The 26,693-nt window shown below is 44.0% G+C and overlaps 1 protein-coding gene across 2 annotated transcripts in view; it reads left to right on the top strand.

Moving 5' to 3' along the window:
• Window positions 1–24,972, top strand: part of SATB2 (SATB homeobox 2) — a 138,102-nt gene extending 113,130 nt beyond the window's left edge. For both annotated transcript variants that reach the window (XM_074595313.1, XM_074595312.1), the window contains exon 11: window positions 21,910–24,972. In XM_074595313.1, the coding sequence (XP_074451414.1) occupies window positions 21,910–22,365 (456 nt within the window). In that variant the 3' untranslated portion in view covers window positions 22,366–24,972. The remainder of the gene's footprint in view (window positions 1–21,909) is intronic.
• Window positions 24,973–26,693: the final 1,721 nt, after the last annotated feature.

Raw genomic sequence — 26,693 nt, 5'->3', positions numbered from 1 at the left:
TGAAACACAATTTAGCTGTCTAAAGCTACTGACATTTAGAGGAGTACAAATGTGTTCCTCAGCAACAGCAAGAAGTGTGTGGTTATTTAGGAAGCAGTACAGGAGTGGGGAATTAGTCACTCGCTCCTTCTCACAGAGCCTGAGCACCCCTGATACCCACTCCCAACGGTGGGCAACGGGCAACTGCAGCTGTACGTGTGCTTTTGTTCGAAGGAGACAGATAACACTTCAGGAAAAGTAGGACGGTAGGAAAGAAAGTTTGTCCATGCATGGGTAACACAGGTGTTTTGAAGAATGTAACATGGAGAAGTAGTTTTTATATATTCACTGAAACTTTTAAAAGTACTTCTAAAATGACCACGATGAGTGTTTTGCAGGGAACAGGCCTTCATTTCACAGCTTCCTCAGGATTGTTTTGCTCCTCTCTACAACCTTTGTGACCAGTATGAATTTTTGGTTTGTGCACCTTTGTTCTATCCTTGTCTCAGGTCTTAACAGAATGAGAAATAAATAGGTACAAATATGTGTAAGGAAAATGAAGTGAAAATACGACAAGATTTTTCATCTTTGCAGTTCCAGCTTCAGTTAGAAGAGAAAATCGGCCTTATGTGTGTTCCTAATAACTAGTGATGCATGTCACAAACCCAGACATCTGCTGATGGTCAAGAGAGGCCCAAGAGATGTTTTTTCAATCTAAAAAGCTGAGGTGACGCCTTCCACAGCAGACCATCCTTTTGGATCACCACTGGCGCTCGGTCCCATTGACCTGATCCCATTGCGTGACTCTGATAATCTCACAGTTCCTCCTCCCACCTTTGCTCTCCCCGTTGTCGTTTGATGATGGCTTGCACTGCTTTGCTACCCTTGCTGTGAACCTTGGTATTCAGCCTCTATTCTTTGTCACTGCTGTTGTTCTGCTGCTGCTAGCACTGCTGCCAGCTATCTAGTCACCTTTTTTCAAAGGCGGGAGGTTTTTCTGTCTTATAGTCCTGCCCCTTCTGAAACACGTTGGTCTCACCCAGTTTAATTATTGCCTAGTTCAGTCTCCTTTGTCTCTTCTGCTACAGACTTCCTCCTTGCTTTCCATTCGGTCTTTGCCTAGAAGAAAAAATGCATTTCCTGGGGTTCGGATTCTCACAGCTATTAAGTAGGGGAAGTGCTCTAAGTAGTTAACATTGCAAGTTTTGTCTTCCAAGTTCCCAAAAGTTTGGGGGATCTTGGAGGCAAGGAGCTGCAAAAGGGTAAAGGGCTGAGCTAACATGTGGGAAGACAACTAGACCTGTGTAGATTTGAACTTATTAACCCAGTTCTGGTGCTCACAGCAAGCAGGAATATCCTCTAAGGGACAGTTTGAAGAAAAAGTTTCCCTGAGCTCTTGTGGGTGACCTTGATGGTTAGCCTACTTTCCAAAGCCTTCTGCACATCACTTCTGCATCGTGCAGGTTGGCTCTTGTGAGTGACACGTTACACTGCGTTGGAATGTGATGCATTTGTATTTGTCAGCAAGTTACAAAGCCATGGATTAATTATTTATTACAGTCAAAATATGAAAAATGAAGAAAAATAAATGGAACCAGCTGGCAACTACATACAGCAAAACTCTGGAGACCCTGGTATACAGTTGATACACTAGGCTTGTGTTTTGGGGGTGCTGCATTTTAAAGCTATGTTTGCCCATCCAAAAACCCCAGTAGGTTTCTGAGTGGCACGCTACCAGTGCAAGACACAGGAGGCTTGCCGTCCACCTGCTCCCTACTGTCAAAAGATAGCCTGCACCAAGCAATTTTTGTGTAGCTTTCGGTCTCTGGGACTTGAATTGTTTCAAGCAGCAAGGTTTGTTTTTTGGCTTTGCTGCAAGGGTCACTATTAGGTAATTAGCCATGAAGAAGCAGTGACAGCAGCCAGAGACGTAAAGCTGAGGTCCTCACACTTGCAGTCATTGGAGATTCTGTGACACTTTACATAAGGGTAGGGGTCTCGGGCCCCGCTCCTGGCCGAACTCCAGGCCAAGTAATTACATTCTGCCTATCTGAAATTCCCTCTGTAGTGTCCAGTGGGAAAGCAACTCTCATTTCCTTCTCAGAGCGGTGGCGGGTGCAGAATGTCTGCCACGGTGCCTGGCTGCATTTTAGCAGGGGGTGGAAACATCCGAGAGCTGCAGTCACTGACCTACTTTGCTTTGCAGGCTTTGCTAGTGAAAAGTGTACTGTAAGTCAAGCCCTTACCTGCAGCCTTGATGTCAAGATGACAGCCCTTTGAAGAAAATACAAGTAGCAGTGCTGTGAATAACAGCAGGTGCGGTTCTGGAACACCGAAGCAGGCAGGAGGCTCCTACCTCTGCTCTCTCTGTGCCCACATCACCTTTCTCTCTGCTGGGATGGGTTTGACGTGTGTATGGGTAACGCGTGTCTGATGCTTGAGTCTCCTGCTCCTCCAGCTGTTAGACTGGGAGAGCCTTGAAAACAGGCTGCCCCGTGCTGCTGCCAGAGCTCCCTGCCACCACTATCGAGCTCTCTCTGGGCTGAGGACGCCCCTCTGTCAGACTGAAGGACTGGGAAGAAAATCCTGGCTATCATCACAAGAGGCGTGACCAGGCAAAAGAGAATGGATAGATAAATTTCATCCTTTTCCCCAGTATGGCTTCTTGGAAATGGCAAAGGTTTCTTTGTGATGGTTTTTGTGTAGTTCACTTGCTGATTACAGGGTTGAGCACACCTTTCGAGAGGGAATCACCCCAAGGCTGGGTATGGTTTCTGTCCTCCTACAGCAGGGTGTGCACAGCGGGGCAGTTGTAGTGCTGTAGAAGATCAGCTGGACACAACTTGACGTTTAAGGGACTGTTGTTTATTTTGTGGCACGTTCTTGCCCTCACTTTGGTATTACTAGCCTGTACCTCACTGTTTAGCTTTAGGTTCAGGGCTTTAAAAAGAAACATTTTCATTTTTTTCTCTCTTCCATTAGATTTTTTGCATCAGCCATATATTAATCCATTTAATCAAATATTTTCCTGTTTCTGAAATGAAAAATGTCTATAGTGGAAGCTCAATGCACAAGAAATTCCTCCCTGCACACTTGATTTATTTGTTATTGTGCTGAGGAGTCGTAAAATGTGAGCCCTGTGGAGCTCTGTGACATGGCTGTGTTCTCTGGCAGCACCGCGTGTGACCATATGGACGTGCCCGAGTGCGGATTTTCCTCCACATGCTGCTCGCAGAGCATCCACGCTACACCTACATGTTGCTGTGCATGCAGGCTGAGCTTGGTTTTTAAGGAAATTCAGGTGTGCACTAAGTGTGTCTTTCTCCCTGCCGTTCTGTGCAATGCGGTGTCATCACAAAGTGCTGCTGTAGGACTGAAGAAAAGACCTATGAGGTTGTTGCTAGCTGGGTACCACAAGGACACCACCTCTGATTTACAGAGTGCCTGAGCCACAGGTTCCTGGAGGGTGGAAGGGTATGCCGGGAAGCATTATTATATTTTTGCCTTGTTCTCAGCCTCTTCCACCACTGTCAGCTGTGGGATCCTGGCTGGACCTTTGATCTGGCCTGGCCTGGCTCTCATGTAGGTCTGTGGGACAGCCTGCGTGCAAAGTACGTGCTGCTGTGTTTAGCTTCCTGCCCTGCAGAGGTGAGGGGACCCTGTCTTACTTTCCATCCCCTGCTAAATCCCACCATTCCCAGGCTGTTCACTGCCATTGGACCTTTCTGGAGTGTTAACACTGAGAAGTGCCTACAGCCACTTCCCGTTGCCAGCCAGGGATTCGGTGTTTGTTACAGACGTGCTGGGACACAGTAAATGTAATTTCTCTCCCCTCTCCCACTATTTGTCTGCTGTGTCCAAGGTGACCACTCTGGAGAATAACCATCTTGCCTGGCACTTTAATATAGTGCTAATTCATTGTTAATTGCTGGGGCAGAGAAACCTGACTCAGTTGGGAAAACGATGCATCAAGCTGTTGTCTCTGGAGTGTTGGGGTGGATAAGCCGGTTCTCTGGAGTAACGAGCCACCACTGCAGCGAAGTACCCACTATTCAGAGAGCAGGGAAGCCTTGCCTTTCATTTTCTGCTGAAGCTGGTAGGTACATATTTATTTAAGAGCAGCCAAATGTTGACTTTAAAGAAACAGGAATGGTTTTCGCATGCTTTCTGATACACTGTTACTTTTGTCACTTTTTTTAAAATGATGTCCCTCCGCCCTTTTTTTCCCTGAAGCTTTGATTTAGGCAAATCTGGCAATTTATACTAGCTCAGATCGTAAATCATGGAGGAACATTAGTAAATAAAAGAAGGCATAGCAGAAAGCTGTAGGAAAGCTCTTTTGTATTTTGTGTTCACTGCAAACATTGTGGGCTCTCTTTAAATATGCGGAAAATAACATACCACAGAAGTAAATGAAATACTAATTTTGTCATTTTGTGAGGGATGGAAGGGAACAAATATTTTAGAAATGACAATGAAATACAAAACAGCAGAACATGGAGCCCTTGTAAAAATGGGTCAAAGCAAGTGGCAATGGCAATCCAATGAAACTAATTTCATATTCTCTTTCTAGAAGTAACAGAGAGGGGAATGAATGCCACAGTAGTGCTTCCTAATGAAATATCTGATTCTAAACAACGTCTTAGAGTTCATGGGTCACGCAATGCATAGCATGCAGATGGAAAAAACAGTGAGACTTACAATTTTTTTACTTAAAAAAGAATATTAATTAATAATACTTAGGCAATCATAGATGATAAGTGAAGCAAAACTGTGTTATTCCATAGGGGAGCATGGTGTGCTTAATGATCTATAGGATGATGCGCACAGTGGGTTTTTGCTGTGTTTGTGCGGGTTACAGCAGGGCATTTTGCATACTGGAAATGCGGACTGAGTTGTCTGGGAGGCTTGGACAAACACTGCTTTCCCAAACCATGCCAGCTCTCCGACTTTGTTGCTTACTGTTTTATCTAGACAATTTTTTTTGTGGGGATGGTGTGCCCTGTGAGTCTTTCTTAATGGCTGCACCCTGATAGTTTTGCTTTTTGATCCTTTCTCTGCACCCAAAAGAAAGACCATAGATGGTCAGTACCTACTGCTTTTTGATTCCCTCAGCTCCTTATTCCATGGCTGGATGTGATGTCTGCTCAGACAGGGGCGTCAAGACTGGTGAGACAACTTATGCTCAGCAAGCCCAGATGGACTTTCAGAGATATTTGTATTGCAGGTTTGTCCATTCCACTCAAAACTCTCCGAGATTTGGTTTGGGTGGATTGCAGTTGGAGTATTTATTTTGTCTTTGATTTAGAACTACAGGGGGAAATGTATGTCAGAACAAGAACTGTGAATTTTGTGAGTGGAGAATATCTGTCTTCCTCTAGTCATTAACGTTATCTGGAGTTCCATTCTCTCTCTTATCAAAATTAGACAATAGCAGTCAATTTCAGTATCTCCTTTCAATCTAAACCATTCAAAAACCACCGAAAAAATCTCAAACTATGTAACTTCTATTTCTGTGCAGTGTTAAAGCTGAAGGCAATATATATTGCAAATGCCACTCATTCAGCATTTATCTCTATCGTGTGTGTGTCTGCTTTTGGGTGGGGTAAGGGACTCTCTCTCTTGGAAGGAAGCAGCAGATGCAAAACTCTCTTCCACTTCTGAACTGCCTTCTCATACTGCTCCAGTACCCGTGCCCTGCAGCCAGACACGCTGCGTTTTGGAACAAACGCTGTGTCTGTGCGCTCCGGTTTTCCCTCCTTTTGGTGCACACCGTTTTCCTGATGGGACACAGTAGCTCAGGAGCCTTGCACGTGGTTTGACAAAGGCAACAGGAGCGCATATCAGACAAGATGCAACTTTACACTCAACTCAGAGGTGTCCGATAGAGCTTCTTGTGATTGATAGTTACTACAATTGCAGTGGAAAGCCGCTGAGCTTTGACTGCTATAGCCAAACCTGCCTACTGCGCCTTCTCAGCTGTTTCTGTTTAGTGCAGATATCTAATGTGGCTGAAAAGTGCTGCAGATTTTTATTAACTTTAAGCCTGCGATTCCCCTTGAAATGATAGTGGGGAGTGTACTTCCAATTAAATGAAAACTGCTTGTGTTCTGAAATTAGTTTAGGTTTAGTACTGTTCCATTTAACCCTAGAAATGGGAGATCAAGTAAAGTGGATAGTTTTGTTTTTTTCTAAGGTGGCACGTGTAGTCTTGTCAAAGTAGTACATCCTTTCCCTATTTGTTCAGACTCCTGGAACTGTGAGGCCACCTCAGTGCCACGTGCTCTGGGACAGCTTTCATTTGGTCCAGGATCAACTGAGGACAGGACAAGAATGAAGTGGGACTCTTAAGCGAGGGAGCCCTGAAGTGTTTTCCTTCACCAGCTTCTTACAACAAAGACGACCGTGAGGGTCCTGACAGCGCAGCGGAGGTAAAGGCCATCCCCCTGGGATGTCTGGCCAGGATGCCTGTGCTGTCATGTGGACGGGCTGCCCCCTTCGAGGCAGACAGTGGCTTGTGCTGCCCCAGAGCAGCTCTGCTTGGGCTGCCCCGGCGCCTGTGGGGGGATGGTCCAGGCAAAAACCTTGCTTAAAATCTGAATGTGCGGATTTAGCACTGCGGAGAGTTGGCAGTAATTGGCAGGGTGGTGGTTTGTGTTGATGTTGCTCTGACAAGTCACTGTTGTCTGAACCTTTTGCCTTTCACACGCCATTTGAGCAGATTTAGCCCTCATTTCTTCCAGTCTTGGCCCTCTCGTAAATGTTAAGCTGCCAGTGTTGTAAAGAGTTGTAGTAGGTTGAGGATGAGCAAACATCTAGAGCAAGATTGCTAAATAAAGCTCTGTAAATTCACATAACCTTTGAATTGCTTGCCGGCTGGCAGCAGGCAAATCTTGAAGGCTGAAAAGCCACTAGATGAGCCTCTGTTCCATTTACGTTTGAAAATTTTTGCAGTTAAAAATATTGGCCTTCTTAACTTCATTTTAGTGCTCCCTAAATACTCCCTGTCCCTTGCACTTGTACGCAAATGATAATATCAGGCTTTAGAGATGTGTAAATGTGTATAGGCTTCTGGCCGTACGGAACATTTTATTCCTGGGCTCCTCACAGAAATCTCAGGATAAAGTTAGGGCCCTGGATCATTGCAGCTGGCCTTTCTGTGCAGACAGGCAATTGTAAAAATTACATGGGGAGGGAAACAAGATTGTATTGTGCTACCAGAACACATTGCTTGTCCCTCAGATATCTCCGAGCGTGAGTGAGCTGCTTTTCCTCCTGTGTTCCACAGCATCCCCCAAGGAAATTGTGCAGCTTCTGGGCAGTGCTGGGAGTTAGGCTGTGACAGAGCAGGGCAGAGATGCTCGGTCTCCTTACCCCAGGCCAGTCTTTTTGGAAATTCATTGCTGTGGACTTTTTTTTTCTTCTTTTTTTCCCCTCCCCTGAATGGTTGGAAATACCCAGAGACTGTAACATGTGCAGGGATAGGTTTTTTTCAGGGTTAGTATGCCGTGTATGTTGTTCCATGTTTGTATGGACTTTTACAGGAATTGCAGATTGAAACAGGAAATGTTTTCGTGTGTATGCACTATTCTCACACATTAAGTATCCAGAAGTACAGTAGCACATATTTTTTCTCACAGTCATCTATGCTTACAGTGTTTCAAAGAATATTCCAAAATATCTTGGCACAGACAAAGCGAAGCTGTTTGCAAGATCCCTAGCTGTGGAACAACAAAGGCTACATTCTCAACACACATCACACATGACTTTAATAAAAGTCTTAAACAAAAATCAGATAATGTATTTAGAAAATGGAACTTCACCATTTATGATGCTTCTCACCTTGTGAAAGGAAGTAGGGATCCCCTTGTGCCTCCTTTCCAGTGTCTTTTCACACAGTTCTACTCACTTCTTCATGTTTCAAACCTTTTACCTTCACGAAGGTAAAAATCTTACATTGAGTACAAATAAATACATTTTAAAACCAGTAATTTGTGACTAACTCACATTGTGGTGCCTAACTGACTTGGTGTTCAGAAACCAAGGCAAACAAGCACGTAGAAGGTGCCTCTGGACCTTGTAAGAAGTTTGAAACTTCTAAAATCATTATTAATGTCTTACCATTACATATGGCAAAAAGGATGTGGTAAATCACAGAACATATCCTGGATATTACAAACCCAGCCGTCTCATTAACTTTGTCAAAAAACATTCCTCGGTTTGCAGTTTGGATTAAATTTAGTTTCATGCTATTTGTACCATCATAGGACAATATAACGTTGACACCCTCGAATTTTCTAGTTGCTTTTTCTCAAATTTATAGTTTGGATCTCTGCATTATGCTCTTATTAGGCCATACCCATTTGATGTGCTGCATTTGAATCCAAGGCACGTGGGCCGGGAGGACTGTGAAGAGCCCCCTGCCACAAGTCCCATCACGTGGGTGTTGAGGAAGGCGAGCACGTTCTGCAAAAAGCCTTAACGCAGACCCATAGCTCTTAGGGGCTTTTATGAGAGCTGTGTGGCTAAGTCCCTTGGTTACGTCTGGAAAACCTTGGTCTGGGGATTTTGGTAATTTTTAGATTTGAAACATACCAGAGCATCGCAGAAATCCCTTGTGCTACCACAGGATAGAGTGAGGAGTCGTATCCTGCCCGTGAGGAGTAAGAGGTAGCTCCTCTTTCCGTGCTGTGTTGAGGGAAGCTGCGGTAGGAACTGCGAATCCATCCAGTTGTAGCAGAAAGAAAGAGACACGCTACAATTCCAGGACTCAACAGGCCCCATAAAAAGATCCGTCTGGACAGCACTTCACTAGTTAAGTGCTAAGTTATTATTATTATTTATTATTTATTTCCTCTTCTATTTTTCCTCTTACTGAACAAGCAGGAATATCTTTGTTCTTTCATTTTAGAAGTGAAATAAATGTATTCCCTGCAGCATTTGAAATTTTAATAATCCATAATAAATAAAATCATATCTAATAACATAACTGCTTTCAATTGGCAGCGCGATCTCCTAGATGCATTGCAATGGCAGAAACATAAATAGTTGCAGCCTCTGAAAGCCTACTTCCTATTTGCTAAATATACTTGGCTTGCTTTAAATTCCTTTGTGTGCAGTCATTAATACAATCCTCTTTGACAGCATTTAATTAAAGTGCTTTTCTCTATTAAATTCATTAAAACTTTTTTTTTATATACAACTGTTTCCCAGACACTGAATGTTCAGGACCTGTAGGCCTCTCTTTAAATAACTTCTCTCTCCTTGTTGTAAATTGTTAATTAAATTTAACTTAGACTGTTTAAAGATGGCTTGGAAAAGAAAGCCAGATTTCAGGATATGGTCTCAATCATGTCTGATTTTTTTTAACACAATTTTTTCCATGTAGTTATAGACTGCGTGTTATATTGTTTATGAATGTTGCTGTACTTTCAGCTGGAACCAAGCGAAGAAATACCCTAAAAAGCTCATTGCCGTCTCACTTCAAAAATTTCCATCTTTTTAGTGCAGTTTCTCAGCCTGAGAGTATTTGCATGGGGGAGCGAGGAGGGAGGAGCTGTTTAGTATTAATAGATTATTGACAGCTTGATGTCTTGGCACCTAGACAGCCCATGAGGTATAATAAACAGGAAGCTGTCTGATGTAAGCGCAGTCAATAGCGTATTCAATCAGAACCTTTCAGTTAATTGCTGGTTGACCTCAGAGATTTCCTTTAAGTGAAACTGTCCTTCGCTCAGATCTCATCTGGGTTTCAGGGTTTAATTTGAGAATGCCCTTTCCATATGGTAGCTTGTGCATACGTTCCCGGTCGGATTTTTGCTTCACTCCCATGCACGGCGTCGCAAGAGCCGGCGTCTGCCCACAGCTTTGCAAAACACGTTGAGGTGCAGAGCCTGTGCCACCCCTCCGAAGGCTGCCAGCGGGGCCGGGCGTACGTTGTGGCACACAGCCAACGCAGGCAGGGTTGTCAACCGATGTCAGGGGTATTTTCAAAGCAGCCGAGCTGTCTCCCAGAGTTTTTAGGCACAGCTTTGGTGCCTGGGCAGGCAGAGCGGCATTGAGAAGACCTGGCCTGGGCAGATGAGGTGTGCCGCAGCCCGACGGGGCTGCCCCGGCAGAGGGGTCGGCACCGCTGCGTTCATCCCGCCAGCGGGCACACGTGCCCCTGCTTGTCTGCACAAGTGCAAACCAAGGCTCATTTGTATTTAGTTTCCTTAATTTCTGTACTTAGCTATTCTAATTTTTTCGGACTGCATATCTTGATGAGATCTAGATAAGCTACAAAGGCGAGCAGGCAGGAAACCACACGGGCAGTCCCTGACCCTGACTAACTGAAAACCATCTGCTTACGTGGGGAGGGAACCTCCATGGAAAGCTCTTCTAGCAAGCCTGCTGTGTTTGGGTTTTTCTTCCTTTCCCTCCAACTGTTGACTTGGAGCGTGTGTGTTTTCCTTGGGCAAGGTCAGGGGGATCACCTGTGGCAGCCCTAACGCGCAGCAAAGGGGTCTGGGTTTCCCGGTGGCAGAGAGTACTGCCCTGTGAGGGGAACGCTCCTCTACCAGAGCTAGTTTAATTCACGTTTCATTCAGTCAGGAGACTTTTTTTTGTCTCTAGATCTTGCAGTGATTGTGTCTTTTAGCCACTTATCATGCATTCAGGCTGTGGTTTGCTGAAAGGAGTATTATTACTTTTAATCTCTAATTTTTCCCTGGTTTTGATTCATTTCTGTGGTTGTCTTTGTCCCTCTGCGTCAGACAAACTGCTTATGCCTTTTTAATGGCTTGATTAGCACCGGGGAAGCGTTGCTGACTTGGAATAATGTTATTCCTGGTGTTCCCTTGTTTAAATGAGATCAGGATTAAGAATGCTGCGTTGCCGTGTTTGGGATTGATTAAAGTCCAGTCCAGAGCCCTGACTGAGCCCTGGTTGTAAATTTTTTGGGTTCATGCTTGTTGGAAAGGTAAGGGGGAATAGTTTTAAGACGATGCCTCCTTGCCGGGAAGATTCAAGGGTAAGAGAGGCTTGGAGTCATTCTTTCTGGAGAGAATGGAACAAAACCATGGCGAGATGGAGCAGAACCAAGGAAGAAGTCCCAAGGTATGTGTGTGCCCCTGGGGCCATCAGCTGCAACAGGCACGCTTCACTCCCAGGTGTCTCTGGCCAGAATATATTCGAAAGTACTTTCTGGTTTTATCAGACTTACTGGCCAAGCTGCTAATCAGTATTACATAGACCAAAGGACTCCCACATGCAATAAAAATCATAAGCTTTATTGGATTTTGAGATAGGAAAGATTCGCATCCAGCTCCTTTTATAAACTGCATTACATTTCATTCTTTCAGAGCTCCCATCAGTACAACCCTTTGTAAATCTGACGGTGAAGGAGGTAGGTGGGTAGATAGATGGCTGTGAGCTTCTGTTCCTTGGGTGGTACAGCCTAGAGCTATAGAAGTGCTTGCGCTGAGTGTAAGGGGTTGCTGACATTTCTGAAATACTGACAGAAAAAAATATATTGGTGCTTTTTAAATTATTATTTCCAGTTAAAATTAAAAAAAAAAAAAAAGGTTTGTGGCAGTTTAGAGCAACATAATACTTTAAAGGAAAATAGGAAGAATTCGAAGAGCAAAAGTTGTTCTGAATAAAAGCAACCAGAATATGCTGTTTCATGCAAAATGCCTGAACAGCTGCTTGAACTTTGTCAGAATATCCACCCCCCCGCTGCCCCAGGCAAACAGCTTGGCAAAGTAGACTTTATTTAGGCAATACTTTGATGTCACTCAGTCGACATTTTTGACTGAGAGAGAGATGTTTGACTGAAAAATGCCACACGATCCTAATCCTAATGAAGCAAAGAATGGCGTTTTGCATTTCTAGCAAACGCCTGGGGCTCCTTGCGCGCAGACCTACGCAGGCTGCAGGCGTGTGTTAGGCGTGAGCTCACCCCTGCGATGATGTGTGTGTGGCCGGCCACGGGCTGAGCCGGCCGCAGAGCTCCCCACAGCAGGCAGCAGCAAAGCCAGAGATGCATCCCAGGGCCATAACAGTGTCATCCTCTGCTTTGTCCTAATACTGCCTGCTGGCCATATATTAAACCATTTTATTAAAAATGAACAACTGCATATTTTCCACAACTGCATATTTTCCAGTACTGTGGATATAAACTGCAGGTGCTGTTTACTTTCCGTAAAGGCTTTTTCTTCCAGCATCCAGAAACTATAAAATAGGTTCTGGTCAGAGCAGTGAGACAGAGAGCAGTAACACCGGCGTAGCTTCCTCGGTTTTCCAGATGTGTCCACCTTTTCCAGAGTGTAATCAGGAAGACAAAGGCTTTCAGATCTAATTCTCCGAGGCCTCCTGTCCTCAGCGCCCTAATCTGTGCGGGAGACTGTACTTTGGTCATTTGATTTTTATTTACCCAGTTTCAAGCTAAGGGTATAATAAAGCACATTATGCCAGTTGCGTGTGTGGTAATGCTGGATATTTTGCCTTTTACCATGGTAGTTGATTATAATGCACTTTTTAAGACTTGCTTTCTAAAAAAAGGAATCTTTATACTTTTATGTGTTTGATTCACACAGTATAGTTTGCTCAAGTCCTGTTATTAAGTGCATTGGTGGTTACATCTAGAAAGCAAAAAACATGCTGAGTAGTGTTTTATCAGCACAAATGTACTATTTTCACTAACCATAACAGTCAGGTTCTTCTGACTTCTAACTGCCCCCATTGTAAAAATTAGCAGTACAGTTGGGTATTCCTGGAACCCCAAATAGCCATCTGTAAGGACCTAAAACAGTTTGATGGGACAAATAATTACCCCCCAACCTCTCCCCCCAGAATCCAGTGTCTAATCCAAACATATCCTTCCTGAAATAATGCAGTGCCTCCTCCTGATCTGAGTAACTGGAAAACAACATGATTATAGTGGCGCCATTCGTGCCACCATAGTTAGGGGTTTCAAGCTTGGCCTTAAGCATGGCTCTAGGTTGGGGCTTGTACGGGAAGATCGTGCTCACACTGCCCACAAACACTCTTCTGATTTTCGAAAGAAAAGGAGAACATGTGTAGTGTTAATTAAACAAGAAAGTGTAGAGGATACCAGAAGTATTTTGTCTGCAGAAAAGCAAACCAAAAAGCCTTTTTGTAGCTTCCTTAGTTCCTGTGGCATTCTGCCAGCTCTAATTAGGATTGTCAGGGTTGGGATGGGGAAACTCAGAATCGACCCGAAATCTTTGACAGACCCTCCCTCCAGCCACAACCAAGCTCAGGCGCTATTTGGAAACTGGCAAGCTGGCCTCTGCGTGCCATAGCACCCCAGCGTGCCTTGCCAGGGCTGCAAGAGAAAGCACGGAAGGGGCAAGTCAGAGTCCCACAAAGCTCATGGCCTTGTTTTGAAGAAGGTGAGCATTAACTGGAAGGTATTGTGGCCCTCGATGCGCACGCAGATGTTGAAAGTCCCACTTGAGTGGGACTCCATTTAGCATCTCCATGCAGAAGGGCCGCGTGAACCTTTACGGGGGTGTTGCTTTTTCCCTTGCAAAGGAAGGCTGCCTTGCTACCGCAGGTTACAGGCAGGAGAGGCTTGCGTGGCTTCTTCGAGGCCAGCAGAGTCCTGCCTGCCTGCCGGGGGACGCAGGAAGCCAGCCCCCGTGCCAGCTGTGCTGGCCGTGCCCCATCCCCAGACAATGGAGCCATCCATCACCAATGCCTTCAGGAGAGAGTCTGCAGCGGCGTTGTGCAACGCTTCCTGGCCACATCGGCCTCTCTGTCACTAGCACCCTGGTTTGTGCCAGCAGAAGCCGGAATGAATCTGGCCTGTTGCGTATTTATGCAGTAGGTACGTGCCGGCTCCACCTGTGGGCTGAGCAGTAGCTGTTGACAGCCCTCCCAGGCTGCAGCCAGGTAGTTGAGAAAGGGATATCCACTGCTGGCCGCAGTTACTGTGCACAAAACCTAAGAATCTGGCTTAAACCAGCCAAAGATGGGAAATTCAGAGCTAATCCACGAACGTTCATCAGCATGAGCTCATTTGTGCTACCCCATAAAATCAGCCAGTTCTCAGGCACTTGCACAGCAATGAAAGTTGTGCCTGTGCTTTTGTGGGAAGAGTTGAGTTAGCATTCAAGGGAGAGACGTTACCCCAGGAAACACCGGGACACTGCTCTGCATTGTCAGAGTTTTGTGATTTATTTTTTTAACATTATACAGACAAAATAGTGGCTATTGTGTAGGCACGTGCTGTCTATTAACAGAGATCAGGAAAGGGAAATAAACCACGCATTACTGAAGAATAAGATCATGATTGTGGTCAAGTGATGGCAGAATTTTTTTTCCTCTTTGTCAAGCTGATTTGTAAACATTCTTCAAACAACTGTGCAGACAGCAGTGCCACGGCTTCTTGAAAGGAAAGCAAAGACAAGGAAAGATTCCTCCGCACAGATGGTTTAGGGTAACCTTAGAACTGTCCAGAAGTTATCTGGTCATCTCCAGTTGTCACTGCGAGCTACGCTGCACATGTAGCCTCTTAGCAGCGCCGTGTAATCAGGCTGTAATTTATATTTTATCTCCAGTGATGATAGCTCTTAAAAATGTTTTGTGGTGTATTTGCTCTTTGATGCAAGCTAAGCTCCTGTTAGCATTAATGGGAGCAGTGTGTGCCGGGGTCGGGGGGGGGAGACACCTTCCCCCCGCCTTCAACTTGAGATTAATTGCGTTTTGCTGATGCTTATTACTTTGCGTGGGGTGGCCAAAGCAATGCACAACTGAAGGTTTTGTTGGGTTTTGATTTTTTTTCTTTCTTCCTGTTGTTTTTTTAGTCACCTCTTTGGCTGATTTTGAGAGTTTGGCCCTGGAGAAGGATTGCAGGATGGGGCCGCGCTTTCAGAGACTGGGCGTTTGTTCAGTGTCTTGCCATGTTTTCAGATCACTGCCTATTTCCTGCCCTTAAGCAAGGCGACCGCCTTAAAGCAAAGGGAAGCATGTGGCGAGTGTGCTCCAAAGATGTTGACTTGAATCGCTTCAACCAGCTCGCATTCCAGCCTGGAAACCAAACTTGCCTTTGACTTCAGATTCCCTGTGGAACTCATTTCTCTCCTCGTGGTTCTCTCTGACGCCCCTTTTGCGTGGCTCAGAGAGTGACTTGTACCTCCGAGCTGAAAGGTTTAGGACTCGGGGTTTGTCTGATCCAATATTCTGGCCCCAGGGGTGGTCAGTAGCAGATAAAGGGTGAATATTTGGTGGTTGGTTTTTTTTCACTGTGTGACTGCTTTGTCTTTGCAGCTGAACAGGACCCAGGGCTGCTGGGTTCCAAGTTGTTGTAGCCACCAGCTCCGGTTGGCTGATTTGGTCTGGCTTGCGTGAGACGTGGGTACATCATATCACAACCATGTATTATAATTATCTCTAATAACGATGTTTACTCTTGTGAAGCAATTACCAAGCTGCATTGGAAAATGCACAGCGTGTGCGGCTAGCATTTGAGCTACAAAATTAAAAGAAGCTCAGACTGAAGTTGGATGAAAGTGAACATATTTACCCATGTCAGACTTCCTACCATTTTGCACGCTCATATTGATTTCTTTTGACACGGTCTTCTTTTATTGAGTACCATATATTTTTTTAAATCCCTTACCGATAACACTACCTGCTAAGGGCAATTGTAAAAGGAAACTAAAGTATATTAAACCTGCCTGGAGTCAAAATGTAATCTAACACCTGTAGTCTGCAATTTGTCATCACTTCATAGATACTTTTTCTTTTTTAATAACAGTTTTGGATTTTCCTGAGTTTTGACCTTAGGATACTGTATAATCCAAGAAAAGCAAGGAAACTAAACCACAATCTTTAACACAGCTTTATGGTGTCAAGGTGTGAAATCACCACTGTGAGAATGAGCCCAAAGAAAATACTTCGTTTGGAGCTGCGACTAGTGCTGCAGTGTTTACCTAAATGAATATATTTTTGCAAGGGGGGAAGAAAAAAAAAAAGAGTAGTCTAACAACTACATTTTTAAGAGGGAAGAAATGAACACAGGTGCAAATTGTAACTTCTGCTACAGTTTCTTGTACAGACATTCCTAGGAAACCTGTAAAGTGTCTTGGCACAGTGATTGTGTCTAATTAATGCTCTTACCCCTGCGAGCCCCGGACTGGGAGGCTGTCAGGGTGCAAGCCTGTTCATGGCAGCAGCTTGCTGCGTTCTCTTCTTGCACATTTCTGGATACGAGGATAAACTGCGAGAGACTGGGAGTAGCGAGTGTAAGGTTGGTTGTTTGAACAGATAATCTCCCGCAGATTATTCCTGTAAGAGCTGCTAAGAGGGACAGACGGTGCCTCCTTCTAGGTATAAGGTATCTTTGCAAGGTGATGGAGGTTGTCTCTTAAGTAAACTCTTAACGTGATAGGTAGGCACTGCCTGGCAGCTCTCAGCTTTCAGAGGTGAAGTGTTGCATATTGCAGCTACACGTCTCCGTAAAATGCAGCTGACCACCTTGTTTAGGCTTGTCCTCTGCCCTCCCTTTGACTTCAGCTGGTCATTGGGAAGGAGCTTGCCCAAAGGGCTTGCTTACATGAAGCACCCAGTGAATCCTCTTCGGTGGTAAATCCTGCTGACTCCTCTTGAATGCCTGTAAGGGATGTAGTAGATGGCTGGTGTTAGATGGACCAAACAGAGCAACTGAACCTACATTTTGTAAAGTGCAGGCGTTCTCTCTGGCTTTTATTTTGGGCTATTTAAGCTGGCTAAAAACTTGCACCCTTTGGCATAAAAGTCCTTGTTGTGATACAGTGTCATGGCTGGCTACGAGAGCAATGTAAATGTGAAGAAAAGCTGAAAAGTGAGACCCCTTCCCACTGTGGAGGAGCGAAGGCCAATCCATTCCACTCTGCTCCGTGTGGGTTTGGGTTATGAGAATCGGTACTGGCCAGCACACGCCACTCGAGGTACCTGTCAGTGCCCAGAGGAAGGTGGTGTCTGTTCAATAAGGGCAGTCTCTGTTCCAAATGCACAGTCTTGTTTTCCAAAAACATAACATTTTTGGTGTTTCTCATAGCAAGGGGCACCTCATCATCTCAGCAAAAACGGTGGGAAAGGAGCTCACATGACTAATCCTGTCTGCAAAGGGAAGAGCAGAACCACGCTACGGAACAAAAGAGCTCGGGGTTTTCATGTAGAAATGCAGTTCCTGTTCCTAATCCACTGCAACGGCTGTTCAGGCAAGGAAAGGTGGCATTTCCCGGGGCGGGTGTTGTCAGCCGGTGCCTTGCTGCAGTTGGTGCCCGAGGGCGTGTGTGTACCCTGCTCAGGCGTCCTGCTTGGCTCCCCTTCGCCACACACCATTTTCACGTGTCTAGTTCTAGCTAGAAAGTGGGTGGAAATGGAAACAAACATCAGCAGGATAGTGAATCCAGCCAAAATTAAATACAGTGCAGACACAGACGGCAATTACATGACGTTCATCATTCAGTTTGGGTTCGCTCACCTCTCTTTTCTGCAGGAACGCGGCTGCCCCAGTCTGCCCAAGTCCGGTTTCTCCAGCGGGAGCGTCCCGAGACAGGGGGAGCAGATACATGTGAAAGCAGTGCGGTGATCCCTTCCCCCCCAATAATTCTTGGCTTTGGATTTTAGAAAGACCACAAACCCTTAGCTTATTACAAGTAATCCTGATCACTCCTGTAATGATACACTACATTATGTACTCCCCTAAACTTAATCATTCAATATCTCACTTCCTTCCCTGTAGGCATGTACCATTATATTTTACACATGGCTTCCAGCTGGTTTTCATTGTGGCCTTCAAATCATATTTCAGTACAGTGCGATTTAAGACCAGTCACTTTATCTTTTAAAGTCAACTTCCATCATATTCGTTTTCTTGCAAGTTTTCTACCAGAGCTGGTTAATTTGTTTGAAAAAATAAGTTTGTCTGTGAGGTTAAAGTCTACCTGAACGAACCTTCGTAAAACAGCATCTTCTAAAGCCGCTCTGTTCTGAAGCGCTTAGAATGCAGCCATGCCTGTAGAGTTTAAAAGTGAAATCTCTTGAAGGGATGGAAAAAATAAGTCCTTTGGGCATGGAAGGAAATCTATATCTTCACATTTGATTTGAAAGTAGATGGGGAGTCAGTGAGGAGGGAGGGGAAGGGAAGTCAGGTCCAGATGGTGGGGGCTGAGGAGGAGGAGGAGGAGGAGGAAGAGGCAGCTGCCCCACCTGTGGCTAGGGAGCGGTGGGGAAGGGCAGGGAGGAAGGAGAGGGGAGTGGGAAAGGAGGGCACAGTGCACCTGTGCTGGGATGTGCACCCTTCCGAGTCTGGCGCCAGTTTTCTTGGCAAAAGGAAAGCTTGAGTGTGGCCATTGTTTTTATCCCTTCTCTCTGAAGCCCACCATAGGCCTGGTGTTTCGTGGCAGGTCAGACCATCATTTGGGGGGTTTATCTGCACTGGAAAATGCACTGCAGCCTGTACTTCAATCACGGAACATCAGTGGGGTTTCCTTCTCTGCAGTACAGAAGCAGAGCAGCACTGACCCAAAACCAAAGTGTTGTGGCAGAGTGTGCGCAGCAGTGTGTGAAGCCAGTGGAAATTTTACCTGCAGATTTAAGAGCATAATAATGACCTCAAAATCAGAAAATCTGAAACTGGTAGTTTCCTCTGTGAGGCCGCGGCGTGCAGAGCTGGACATGAAGTAAGCAAATTGTCCAAATCGGCCAGTGTGTTTTACGAATGTAGTTCAAAACAAATATTTAACAAAAAGGTAATTTAGATTTTGTATTGTATCATGTGTCTCAACAGTTGATCTGTTTCCCATAGAAGAGCATGCTTTTTTGTATTAAATAGCCCATATTAGCAGAAGGAAATACAAAAGTGATCACAGATGAAACCTGAAGGAAATTCTGCGCATTTATCCATCTCTCTGTATATGGGTAATGTTGTGTTGCTGAAATCCTTTGTTAATGCCACTGGGAATCCAGAGCAAGCCCCCAGAAGTTAGTGAAATCATGAGATTTATCTTATAAGAGTGGCTTTAGGGTTTTGTGTTATTTAGGAAAACAGTAAGTCAAAAAAATTACAATCTTTTTCTAATATTTTACACTGATAACCCTTGAATTTTGTGTTTTCTCTTCTGGAGAGGATGGAGGGGTCACTCCAGAAAAGGAAGGGTTAAGTAAAATTATTCTTTCCCTCCCGCTCTCAGCCCTCTCTTTGGTTGATTGCTTTATAGATGCTGTAGGCATCTCTTCATCTCCTTCAAATTAAACATTTTACTGCTGCTGATCCTGTGTTGTTGGATTTTTTTCATCATTATATTTGATTGGAAGTCTTGTAACATTTTTCAGGCTGGATCATTTCTCATGCTATTTGTCAACTGAAAAGGAAAAAAAAAGCCTACTTCCAACTCCAACAAGAATGAACTGAGTAATTCACACTCTTTCTGGATGTGTTTCTATCTCTGTTAGCTGCTACTTGAATTCAGCTTCTGATTAGCAACGCTATTTGAGGCTTTTCATATGACGCTGTCTGTAAATTCCCTGGCAGTTTATTTGTGGTATTAAATCATTTTATTTTCGACTGCTCTGGGCCTTACAGTGTCAGGGGACAGGACCAGAGGGCACAACAGGGGAGATAATGTAGGTAGGGGCTGTTTGACAAATTGATGGGGCTGGGTCCTTGGCTAGTGTCAGCGATCCCAGCTCTGCTGCTTTCAGTGCTCCCTGACGATGCAGGTACGGATCCGACCCTTGTCTGTAACCTGACTATTTGGAAACATCAGTCTTTCTGTAACCCGTCTATTTGAAAACATCAGTCTTTCTCTTTGAAAACAACCCATGGACAAAAAACAATCCTCAAAGAGCAGCTGAGCGATTCAGCTCATTAGAATGTTATGCTTTTTTATTACAAGAGATGTAATAAAACATAAACCAGAATACCCGTCATTTCCATTTCAGCTTCTCCTTTCCCCCAGCTCCTTGGTTAGCTCCACGTCTGTGACACCCTGAGTATTTACATGCTTGAGAGGAAAATGAATCTATTGGCACCGAGAAACGTTTGCAGCGCTTCTGCCCACCAGCAGCTCTTGCCAGGAGCGCGGCAAGCCCTGCCTGTGGTGCCACCTGCTTTTAGCTGACAGTGTGGAGCTGCCGTGAAGCTGCCTCCTCGCTCAGGTGCTTTCCGTCACTGTCACGAGCATTGCTCTGCGGCGGCGGCAGCCGTGGAACGTGCAGTTGTGTGTCTGCACACGCACACCCTCGCACAGGCGCCCGCTGCTCATCGAGGCTCTGGGGACGTGGGGCTGGGTCCTGCTGCCGTGAGTGGTGCTGAGCGGGAGGTGCAGCCCCTCTGGGCCGGCCGAGTGCCACCTCCTGCATCAGGGGCAGCAGAAGAAAGGCAGTCCCTTGGCTGGTCCGGTCGTTTTCACCACATCTCCTCCAGGTTCAGCTCCTCGGCCACACGTGTGCGGTGGGCAGTGGCTGGGGACTTTGATGTGCTTTTCAAAAACTGTGATTGGAGATCACTGATGTTATAAATTACTATGACAGCAACATTTGATGAAGGAAGTGAATAAAGGCCTCTTCGGCACAGAGCCTTTTTATTTATTTGCATAACAGGCTGATATTCCGCAGTGGACTTCCCTCTTCCTGTAATAACTTGACTAGTGTAGCATTTTACTGGGAGCTCGGTATGTGTGTAAAATTCAGTGCAAGTTCTCAGCACATTTTCATTATTTATCCTTATTTTTTTCCCTTTAGAGAGCTTTAATGTAGGGTTGATTTTCTGGATGTTAGTTTGCAGCAAAGACGTTTTCTTCTTGGGTGAAGAGCCAGAATTCACTCTTGTTTGTGGAAAGAAATATTTATCCATATTGATTTTGTTAGCTCTGCAGTGTTGAGTTCTAATAATTATTTCCCTGCCTCTGAAGAAACCTCTGGGCAAATACGGCCCTCAATCCTGTAGGGGATTTTTGCCTGTAATCTCTCTTGTATAGATTTGGTTTTAAAGAAAGCATGTGGAGCTCCTCTGTATTTCTAACAATTCAGAGCAGATATTTTTTCCCCTGGAATAAGGGCTGCACAAGGCCCTTTCTTAGTTATTTTAAGTGGCTGTTAGGAAGATTAAGACCTACGTATACTTTCTTTAAATTTACCGCAAAGGAGATACTGCTGGTGCAAATCTGTTACAAGACTGAAAAACGCGTTTGCCCAGAGGGTTTCTCAGAATTGAGGGCTATAATTATTTGAACTCAGAACTCCTCAACTAGTGAAACTGATACAGATGTAATACAGAGAAATCTGTTCAAGATACACATTAAAGCCAGCTGTGTGAGGCAGCTGACCTGGCTACGATGTCGCTCCTCATAGAAGGGAAATCTTAACAGGTCTCTGCACTTCTTTATTTTTTTTCTTCCATAAAGCAGCTGTGATGGATTTTAATGCCAAATCGTTATTCATAACAAAGTGGCACCTGATAACCCCACGTGTGACTAGGCCTTTGTGGTACTTGGCATCTTGTAGAAAAGGTGAGAGTCCCTAGTGTAAAAAGACGAGAGGAAACAAGGAGGGGGAAGAGGAGCAAAGTGGGAGAATGACTTGTCCGACACGGCACAGCTGGGCAGTCATCATGACCATGAGACCTTTTGACTTAATTTTTATTTTGGCTGCTTCCTATTTCTTTTACTTACTTGCATTTTGTATTTCTTATTTATTTTGTGGGTTTATATTTATTTTATATCATTTGTCTTTTATGTCACTTTCTCCTTTCAGCCTGTAGTTACTGGTGCAGCTGTCTTACAGGTAAGAAAGGTAATGGAAAATGAATATTAATTTGTACTTTTCTGCACCAAAACAAAGCAGACCCTGTGTAAAGCCCTGTACAAGTGCCCTTATCTCAAGCACCGAGGGGGTCAGCATGTACATGAAGTCTCTGTCTGTTTGATCTTGTAGGTGCTGCACAGACAGCAGTCCCAGCCTGCGAAGGAGAATTCCCCACCTAGAGAAGAGGCTCCTCCTCCACCCGCTGAGGACAGTTGTGCCAAAAAGCCAAGATCCCGTACCAAGATCTCCTTGGAAGCTCTAGGTATCCTTCAAAGCTTTATCCACGATGTGGGTCTCTACCCTGATCAGGAAGCCATCCACACCCTCTCTGCTCAGCTGGATCTCCCCAAACACACCATCATCAAATTCTTCCAGAACCAACGTTACCACGTAAAGCACCATGGGAAGCTAAAAGAGCATTTGGGAACGGTGGTTGACGTGGCAGAGTACAAGGATGAGGAGCTGCTGACGGAGTCGGAGGAGAACGACAGTGAGGAGGGCTCTGAGGAAATGTACAAAGTGGAGCCTGAGGAGGAGAACCCCGACAAAAGCAAGGCGGCTCCAGCGGACATCGACCAGAGATAATGTGAGATAGGAGTGCAGAAAGCAATACATTGCTCCAAGGATTTTCTGGTTTTATTTTTAATTTTTTCCTCTTTTTACTTTTTGTTTGTTTGTTTGCATTGCGCATGATCCATGTGCAAACCGAATGAATTCAGCGTTGCCCGATCAGACATCGCCTTGACACAGACACTCGAGTGTTACACTTCCTACATTTGACTGAAGTAATCATTGTAATCACATAGGATTATGCCTTCATTAATCTTGCACTTATGAAAGGGACATCTAGCAAGTAAATGGGAAGAAAAAGTCCTATGAAATCAATGAAGGAAAATTTACAACTTTGTGTGTATATATATATATTTACATAAAATATATATATATTAAAATTGCATGGGACGGAACTTTACAACCTGAAAGTATAGACTGTGAAATGAGTTCTTTAAAGATGAGACTTGTTTATGTATTAAAACCACTTCACAATGAGTTGCTTTGGCTTTTTGATAAACTGCCGCCTGCTCTCAGGGTGTGGTGACTATTTTTGAATTCCTATTTATTTTCTATGTTTATCCCTGATTTTTTTTTTTTTTTCATTATTATATGGCTTCCTATCTGGCAACTTGATGGGTAATTTTTGAGGTATGTATTTAAAGATGTAAATCAACACTGCCAAAAAAAGAAAAGAGGAAAAAAAGAGAGAAAATGGAAAAACAAATCAGGGCACCTTAAAAAGAAAACTAGTAAGTTAAAGTACTTTAAACACAATGCACACTTAAAAGGATACAGCATGTTCCACTCTCCAGACAGTCTCCTTTCCGTAGTGAACAGATGAATTTTCATGGGATTCAAAATGACTAAAAGTGTAATTCAGTGCATAGAAGACTTGTCCGCTAACGAGGTCTTTATAGAAAGAGAAGAAAGATAACGTGTTGAGATTTGATGTATGGAATTCATACTATGAACCACATTTTACTGTGGATTTTATTTACCTGTTCTCTGTTTCAGATCTTAAAATTTATAAGCTTCCTTCTTGTTGTTGCTTTTTGTTTATACTGAGGTGAAACACAGACACACACAAGCATAAAGTTACATTGGGACACAAAATGGCACAATCCCAACAATCCCGTCCAGGTAAATTGCTGACAGCCCGAGGGTTTGCGTTGCTGACTTCCCGTTCGCCCTTCTCGCCAGCCTCCCCCGTGTTTCTGGTTTAGCTGGGCTTCCTCCGTCTCACGCGTTTTGTGCCAGTGAAATGAAGTGTTTTCAGCCGCGGGTTCCCCCAGGCTGCAGCCCCCTGTCGCAGGGTTCTGCAGTGCCCTAGCTAGCAGCCACCCCACATAAAGCAGAGCTAATACCGACTGACTCTTCGATGGCATGAGCACTAAAGCTGCAATCTACTATAGCGTCCACCCATCCTGAGGCATCGTGTCGAAAGAGACACCAAGTAGCATTTAAGTTTCACTTCCCTGCAGTGATTTCCAAGACAAGACCTCACCTTTGCTACTCGTGCAGCTGGATTGATTTCAGACGCCTGTTCAAACCGAAATCGTAACCCTACCAACAAGGCTCCTGGCTTTTTTCGTCCTTTTTTCACATGGGCTTTTCATGTAACCTTGACAAAGACCTCATGCAATATCACTTTGAAAGTTACTTTCTGTTTACTACACCAGGCAATGTAATATAACTGTTAATACTATTTATATATTTGAAAGGTATAAAAGGTAGGAGTTAAAAATGAAAAACAAACCTCTATGTGTAGATACTTACTCAGAACAGACAATATACAGGGAGAAGACGTTGCAATACAAGCTAATTCTAGCTGCTCAGTAACCTCTGGAGTTTTTAAGGGACTTTTTTCAAAACTAATGTTTGAAACATAAGAGTATCTCTGCATAAATTTCATATACCTTTGCAAAATGATGGTGGGTTGCTTACTTAATGCCCCTTTTGCTCTTCATCCTTTATTTCTGTAGTATGCTGCAGCTTTAATCAGAATTTCAACGGTCGCTGCTTTATGTTTCTCTCAGAGCTACTCTTTCAAAACTGTCTTCTTATCCTGTAGCTGAAATCACTCCATACATTTGAAAGGAAACTGAATTTTGCCAAGCTACGTAAGGTTGTTCATCTGATGATGGCATCAACATTTGGTATCTTTTACACTTCAACCAAAAATTTTATTAGGTATTTTTTCAATGCTGAGTCTTGCCTTTTTATTTTTAATTTCACTGCCAATTTTGCAGTGGTTCTAAGTGAATCTGTGGGCATTTTAGCCTGTGGTCTTGCCAGAACTTTGCGAATTACAATGCATATATGTCTATTTATTCAATATCCATCATATAATATCTATTTGGAGAAAGAAACTTTTCTTGTAGTGCCTCTTAACAAAGCACAATTTTCCGCCTTTTTTGTGAAATAAAAAATAAAAAAAAAACAAATTGTGTTTTATTGCGGTATCAACAATGTGAATAAGGATTAACATATTGTAAATGTTCTTTTTTCCATGTAAATCAACTTTATCTTTGTTATCACTAAGTGATAATTAATTTTTAACTTATGTGCATTGTTAGGCTGTTAGAATTTTTTGGTTGTTGAAATAAAACGCATTCAATAAATATGACTTAATTTGTCAAGTAATTTACTGGGCCTTTTTTCTTTTCTGCTGAGTTCAAGTGGAACAAGGTCTGCAAAATGGAGGGGGCGTATCTGCATGTTGAAAAAAGAGTTGATGGGTGTTACTGGGGTTTGAAAACCTGCATCAGCCCCCTGGGGGGCTGACAAATCTGTATCACCCGAGACTGATCTGTTGCGCCAGTAACGCAACATTTTATGTTCTTATGTACATAAGTGTGCATTAAAAAAAAAACTTTTTATGTACACGTATGTGCACACACAGAGAGTCTTCTGACGCCTGGGATCAGGAGGAGGGTGTGGGTGCCATCAGCCTGTCAGAGAACATACTCAAAACACACACATAAAAATCCACTTCCAGTCTGCTGTCTTCTTTTGCTGGTAGATTTTTTTCTGTTTATAATTAAAAAGCCACAAATGACTGCGTGTCAGGAAACTTTTGGAGCACACATGTCCATGGTTAATGGACATAATAAAAGGCTTTATTATATTTATAGCAGGGCATCCTACTGAGTGTCTAGAGGAATGCCGGAAGGATTGATGTATCTGAGAAATGTGTGAAGTGATTTTGGGGAGAATACAGATAAATGGAAAAAATTGCTCAAAATTCTTAAGCTGACAAAGTGGTGAGTGCCTGGATTCAATCCTAGTAGACAGATCATATACTGCACGGCAGACTTGAGTCGTCTAGGAATTGAGGTAGAGCAATTTTAAAAGCATTTATTATTTTTTCTGTAGTTCCAATGCAATAGTTCTTTTTGTGGCTTATTTACATCGTATATAAAATATTTATGCACTCTCTTGAGACAAAAAATAAGGGAGGGGGGAAATAACCACATCTTTGGATATCTAGCCACCTGCTTGTCACTTGAATTTAATCTGAGACCAAACGAAAACAAGCGTCTTTCTGTCTGCTCAGGGAACGTATGGGCACCTGGAATCTGTGCGCAACGGCATTCGGCTGAGTGCTGTTCGCTGGGGTGCACAACTGCTCTCCCTACACTCACCGCTGAGGGGGTCCTGGGCTTCCTGTGCCCCTTCCATGGGAACAATCAGCTGGCACAGGCAAATTTAACAAACCATCTCCACGCCAGAGATGCAGCCTGTTTGTGTCAGGAAAGGGCCATAACTCAGAACACCTGGAGCCTGGTGCTGGTGAGCTACTTCTGCTCTGGACTGCGGGCACAGCCCCGATGCACAAGGCAGGCAGGCCAGGCTGGGGTTCCGCTGGTCTTCCTGGGCGTGGAAGGTGACAGAGGGCATCAACTGGCCTTGGAAGCTGCGCCCGTGCTCCAGGCAGATGCTGTGAAGATGCTGATGGTGTTGGATTGGGTGTTCTTTTCTGCCTGCCAGTGGGACAAGAAACCTTACTTCACTGATAGACAATTTTATATACGGCTCTGTGGGTGTGTAGCTAAATAATATTTAGAAGATGACACACTCACACACACACATATATTTTAATTGGGGGTAAAAATCCTATAAACATATGGGTTCTTCTTCCAAACAGTAAAAAAATCACTTAATAGCTGCTATAGCAGAAATATTTCTATTAATGCTTCTACTTCTCTATACTTTACATGCTGCTGCTCCTATTTGTTGTTCTTGTTTTAGTCATCCAGACATATGTATTTCCAATTTCAAACCTGTGCGAGTGAAAAATAAACATTTTAAGATTAGTTTAAAATGGTTTTAAGATTATGAACATGCTGTCTATTGCCTGA

Source organism: Larus michahellis, chromosome 7, assembly GCF_964199755.1.
Source record: "Larus michahellis chromosome 7, bLarMic1.1, whole genome shotgun sequence".
NCBI classification, from domain to species: Eukaryota; Metazoa; Chordata; class Aves; order Charadriiformes; family Laridae; genus Larus; species Larus michahellis.
Note: the sequence above shows the minus strand (reverse complement) of the source record. Positions and strands in the feature narration are given on the sequence as shown.